Here is a 6324-nt window from a genome sequence, read left to right on the forward strand (position 1 = left end):
TTTCAAAATTGATGTGGTTAAGCCACTCCAACCATGTCAATATAGGCCCACTAAACTAGTTTGCTTAAAGATCAATTTGCACAAGAAAATAAAGTCATTTGTAGAGATTTTTAGAATTGGACCAGAAAGACTATTGTCAGTGAGATCCAAGTTTCTTATAATCCCAAAGAACTTCAACCTATTGGAGAAATTCCCTGGGAGCTCCATTCTAGAGAGCTTAAGGCTTACCAGTTATTGTTATGTTAGACAATTTGAAGAATACTACAGAGTTTCTAAAACTTTTGAGCTCTTTCACATATTTTTGTGTTGATATTTTTTAACTCAACAAAATTAGAACCGACCAATGGAAAAAAAGAAGAAGTAATTATTGATTTGAAACTAATTTATAAATAAATATTTCTTCAAAACTTTAGAACAGACTTTAGACATGGAATAATGTTGGTCATACAAAATAATCAATTAAATAGAGCAACTGGGAACATTAAGTAGGGACTAATTAATTCTGGTACAGCCTATCAATAATTGCCCGCAATACCTTCCGAGTTTCCCACAATGTGTTACTCCTTACGACCACCTTACACGCCTGCTTCAATATTTTATTCTTCACAAGAACATCCTCTAGTTGGCGTCGATGATTTTGCGGCCTTATTTTATGTTGGTCGGAAATGACAATAGTAATCACCCATTCTCCTTCCTCCAGTCTATTCCACCAAGAATAATTTACGAAGGATTGATTTATTGTCTCGAGTAGCGGGCCACCTTGAACCGCAACTTCATAGCAAAAGATAACAGCGCTCAATCCTGACATCCGTTTTGGCTGTCCACGTCTTATGCCCGTACCGATTTCTGAAGTTGTGTCAATAAAACTTTCTGAAATTACCACACCTGCCCCTGAAAAAGAAATTGGATTCAAAATTGAAAGCGCTCCATGTACCGCTCTTCCAGACACAACGAGGAACTCTGATGACACGCTCTGCGATTCCCAAAAAAACCAGAGGGCAGAACTTCATTTTTAAATTTTCCAACAATCTCATAAACTATTTATGAAAATCAAGGAACCAGAAAAATTTTACTCTCTCGCTCTTCCTTTCGAATAAAGAAATATGGTTGAAAGTTGAAAGGTGTCTTCGAAGGAGTACCTCTAAAAAGGGAATGGAATTCCGGATTGCAGTATTGCGGCAATATAAAAGTTGCATACTTTCCAATGGATGTACCTGATCAATGCCTTTTATGGACTGCAACTTGTCACAGGTTCTGACTGTAATCCACCGCAGACAGGTCGGTCGAGCACCAGTTCCATTGTGATCACAAATCACTGTCACTGTTTTCAATTCTCTGCAACCTTCTATAATAAGTTCCACAAGATTTGGCGGCAGAGCTATGTTCTGCAGCTTCCCACATCTGACAATGCAAATTTTCTCAAGGCATCTTTGAAACACGGAACATGATAGCTCTTCCAGCTCTGGACAATTGATCAATTGAAGACTTTCTAGTGCATCCAGCTCCTCAATGCCCTGTATGCTCTGCAGCTTGTCACAGGTCTGAATTGTAATCCACTTCAGACGGCTCATCTCGCCATCACTAAAAAACACTGGAAGCTCCAGACATTCACTATGATTACAAATCACTGACACAGTTCTTAGCTCTCTGCAATCTGCTATACTGAGATCCACAAGTGTTGTTGGCAAAATTATGTTCTGCATCTTCCCACATCTGAAAATGTTAATATTCTCAAGGCAGGTTTGAAGTGCAGAACATGTCAGCTCTTCAAGCTCGGAACAATTGAGTAACTGAAGACTTTCCAAAGAAACAGACTCATGAATGTCGTGTATTGTCTGCAACTTGTCACAATTGTGAATTCTAATCCGTTCCAAGCAGTTTAATCGGGGACCACTTGACAACTCATGCAGCCCAAGAAAATCGCTGTGATCACAAGCCGTTGTCACTATTTTCAGTTCGCTACAACCTTCTATTGTGAGTTCGACAAGTGCCTTCGGCAGATATATTCTCTGCAGCTTCCGACATCTGATAATGCTAATCTTCTTAAGGCGTGTTTGAAGTGCAGAACATGACAGGTCTTGAAGCTCCGGACAATCGAACAATTCTAGATATTCCAGTGCATTCAACTCACCAATGCCGTCTATGGTCTGCAGCTTCTCACAAATCTGAATTGAAATCAGCTTCAAACATTCCAGTCGAGCAACACTTGACAACTCCCATAGCCCAAAAAGTTCACAATGATCACTACCGGCTTTCACTGTTCTCAACTCTCTGCATTCCTCTATTCCGAGTTCCACAAGTTTTGTTGGCAAAGTTATGCTCTTCATCTTTCCACATCTGGCAATACTAATCTTCCCAACGCATGCTTCAGGTCCACAACATGTCAACTCTTCAAGATCGGGACAATCAAACAAGTTGAGAAATTCCAATTCATTTAGCTCATCCATGCCTTGTATAGTATGCAGCTTGCTACAATTCTTTATAGTAATCCGCTTCAAACAGCTGAGTCGAGCAAAATTTGACGGCCCCTTACAATCAGTGTGATAAAAAATCATTGCTGCTGTTTCCAGTTCTCTGCATTCTTCTATTCTGAGCTCCATAAATTTTGTTGGCAGAGTTATGCTCTGCATCAGCCCACATCTGACAATACTAATCAACTCATGTTTATATTCATCAATCTTGACAGTCTCCAGCTTATTTTGACCTTCAAGAGATAGTAACAGCTCAAGAATCAGATTGGGACAGTCGCTAATCTTGAAGCTTACAAGCTTTTCGGCGTTTAATTTTCCTGATATTGTTTTCAAATTTCTGCAATTATCCAACTCAAAAAATTCTGGCTTGAAAGAAATATCAAATGTAATACACTTCAAGTTGTTCAGACACACTAGACGCAGCTGCTCGAATTTCGGACACCCAGAAATGTGCAATTCTACTAGCTTTCGAATATCAGATATTCCCCAGACGGTTTTCAGGCTATAACATTTGTATACTACAATTTTTTCCAGGCAGTTCAAAGATGCAAGAGTTAATTCTTCAACGTCCAAGCAGTTAGAAATTTGCAATTCTACCAGGTTCTTAAGAACAGATAATCCTGAAATACGATTGCAATTGACAATTTGAAGTTTATCCAGACTATCTGATATAGGCGATAAATCTGAAAGTTGTATGAAAGAAGTATCATAAATCTGCAGCTCTTTCAATCGCGCAGGCTCCTGAAACTGAAAGTAGATTAGTTAAAACCAACAATTTCTTACAAAATAGAGGTGCAAACATTTCTACCAATTGTATAAATATTCATACTTGTAAAAGTAGATTCCAATCAAATTTAATTACGCGCAAAATTTAATCAGGTGGACGCCTGACTCAAAATTAATATGTTTTCATCTTATATTCAACGGCGTGCAGTAATAAACAGACTACCATTGATTGAAATTTAATTTTCATTAAGCAAATAATACCTGTGTATGGCCGCTGAACAATGTTTTAGGACATAGATTGCTAATCTTTAAACACCGCAAATTTTGAAGGGGAATCCATGATGGAATGCATGTCGAACGCTGATTACGAAAACCCTGATGCTTGAGCTCAAGCCAGAACAAGAACGTTGATGGGTCAGCTAAGACATCTGACTCCCCTATAAAGTACGTAATCCAACAATTCATCGATCTTTCGAAAAAGGAATGGAAGCATCTGCCTTTTGTTTGAGAGAGGATGTTTCGGAATCCTGTTGATTCCTGCGATCGTACAAGCGGCTCAAATTTTGATTACATTAAGGGGGAAAAGTGGTAAAATATTGATTAAGAAAATGTGCAATATTAACACTTCATATAAAGCAGGGAGTCGGAAAAAGAACAAAATTACCAGATGCACAAGATCTTGTGGACGCCACAACCGACATGGACGACTCTGTCGATTTGCAATTTCTCTGCCCAGGTCGCGCAAATGGTCATGCATTCTCAAAATTGCTTCTTCCTCAAACAGACTTCCTTCTATTTCTTGAACGAGAAACTTGTTTTTGAGTGTTTGCAGGGCATGCTGACCGCTCCATCCCGATGCCTCCCATATTTTGAGGGCAGTATTCTTCAAATTGTCAACAAAAAAACATGCAATGTCCATAAAAATTTGTTGCTCCTCGTAGTCCAATGCATCAAAGCTTATTTTGAGTCTTCGATATATATCTCGGGGCAGTATCTTCCTGACTTTGTTCAGTTCTAATTTCCAGTAGTTCTGATCTGTGCCATGAACATGACTGCCAAGAACTTGAAGAGACAGCGGTATGGCTCCACATACATCCAGGAAGGAGCTAACATGATTCTCATAATCCTTAGGCGCATATGTTTGGCCGAAGGCGTGCCGACAAAACAGCTCTCTCGCTTCGTATCTATCAATTCCTCGCAGATTATAAGCAATAGTAATTCCTGTGTTTGTAAGCACCCCTACATCAAGGCTTGTGACTATTACCAAACTATCAACCGATTTCTTGAGTATTTCGAAGATGAGTAGATCATCCAACTGTTGCACATGATCAATATCATCTAGAACAATGAGAAAACTCAACTGGTTGTTCTTTTTAATGCAATCCGCTATATGAGATTTTCCTTCCTCTGCACATTGAAAATTGAGATGATCTTGTTGGAAAAGATCTCTGATGAATCTCATTTGTAAAGAAGGGAAACTTTTATTTACACAGGCTTCCCTCACATCGAACAGGAAACAGGCTCGCCTATATTGAGAGTGCTTACGGTTGAACAACTCTTTAGCGAGAGTTGTTTTGCCAGCTCCACCCATGCCAAAAATGCCGACGATCTGAGCCTTTTCTCTTCCGATTTCAAAGTCTTCATTTGTCCGGCACTGCCTTTCAAAATCTTCCACATTCTGAACACGACAGTGTCTTTCAAAATCATTCACAAGCCTCGGAAGTCCCACTGGAAATTTGGCAACATGTAGAGACCTTTTCCTTCGAATTTCTTTATGGATTGCAGACACTATATTTTGGCAGTCGCCAGTACTTTACAAAGGAAAATGATATTTTAAAAAGGCAAAAATTAGGAGGTCGAAAATCAATAAGTTTCATGCAAAACCATTAAAAAATTAGATGAATGAAATCACAGAGACCTTACTTGAAATTGCTGCTGATTTTATAGCCGGTGATAAATGAAACTGCTTGAAGGGCTTCCTTCCACTCTTTAAGCTTCTTGATATGCCTTTTCTTCCCCTCATGTCTAGTGAAAGCTTTGGCATACTCTCCATTTTCTATGTGGCGAAGAGCAGAAGGCTCCACTCCGTAGAACACTGGAATGATCTTAGCTCTGCTCTGCAGCATGAGAACGAGCTCCGCCAAACACCATGCGGACTCTGCATATCCCTTGGAGAAGATAGCAATATGAGCCGAAGCAGAGTGGATGGCATTCTCGATTGTCGAAGAAAATGAGTCCCCGAGCTCTCTCTCTTTCGAATCAAGAAATGCTTGTATTCCCAACTCCCCAAGAGAATTGTAAAGCTGAAGGGCCAGAGTTTCTTTAACATCAGGGCCCCTGTGGTTGATAAACACATCAAACAATCTTGAAGACTCGTCTATTGTCCTCCTCAAACCGTGAGGTTCAATTTCAGAAAAAGCATCCCGTTCCTGATTCCTTTGGTGAGAGGAGGATGAGGATTCCATTGGTCAGTGCTAAACACAAAAGCAAACTATGAATTCCTAGCGGAAGCTAGCGGAAAAGAGAGTACGCATAAACATAGGGGATCCTATTGAAACTGTAAATGTCAGGAGGCGAACATATTCCTTCATAGAAACTAGCAAGGAAGCGTAAACGTTCCTTCCTGGAAACCATTAAGCTAATTAAGGAACATGCCTAGAAAGCCAGAAAGAGCTGAAGAAATCGGGCCGAAGTATGAACAAGAGGATTATTTAAAAATTGTAAACGTTGGAGGCATAAAGGTTCATTCCAGGAAACTACCACGAAAACCGAGAAAAACGCTTAGAAAGTTAGGCGACGCCGACAAGAGCAAAATGGCGCTGGGTTCCATAAAAAATTGTACGCCGACAAGAGCAAAATGGCGCTGGGTTCTATAAAAAAATGTACTAAGGACGGAAATAAGTCATATTATTATTTTTCCTTCAGATTTGCCGAAATATAGTAATATTTTTTCATTATTTAGAGCTGTTTTCAATCACGTAATAAGTAGATCATGAAAAACAAATTTCAAATTTCTTTTTGAAAAAAATCTGTTGTATTTTCAGTTTTCTGAACTCTGGTCAATGATATATAGTGCATGGAGGATAAGCTAGTCCAGATAAAATTGGGTCCGGTTTAAGTAGTCAAT

The 6324-nt window shown here is 39.3% G+C and overlaps 1 protein-coding gene across 1 annotated transcript; it reads right to left on the minus strand.

Annotated features, from left to right (window-relative positions):
* Positions 1 to 496: 496 nt before the first annotated feature.
* On the minus strand, positions 497 to 5662 carry LOC149545556 (TMV resistance protein N-like). Its single transcript, XM_089793801.1, has 5 exons — positions 5121 to 5662; positions 3862 to 5008; positions 3459 to 3734; positions 1140 to 3218; positions 497 to 973 (listed from the first exon to the last, which is right to left on the minus strand). The coding sequence occupies exons 1-5, from the start codon at positions 5660 to 5662 to the stop codon at positions 497 to 499; spliced, it is 4521 nt and encodes a 1506-aa protein (XP_089649927.1).
* Positions 5663 to 6324: the final 662 nt, after the last annotated feature.

The sequence above is a fragment of the Cupressus sempervirens genome, chromosome 7 (assembly GCF_028749045.1).
Source record: "Cupressus sempervirens isolate cs-2001-9-10 chromosome 7, ASM2874904v1, whole genome shotgun sequence".
Classification (NCBI taxonomy): Eukaryota; Viridiplantae; Streptophyta; class Pinopsida; order Cupressales; family Cupressaceae; genus Cupressus; species Cupressus sempervirens.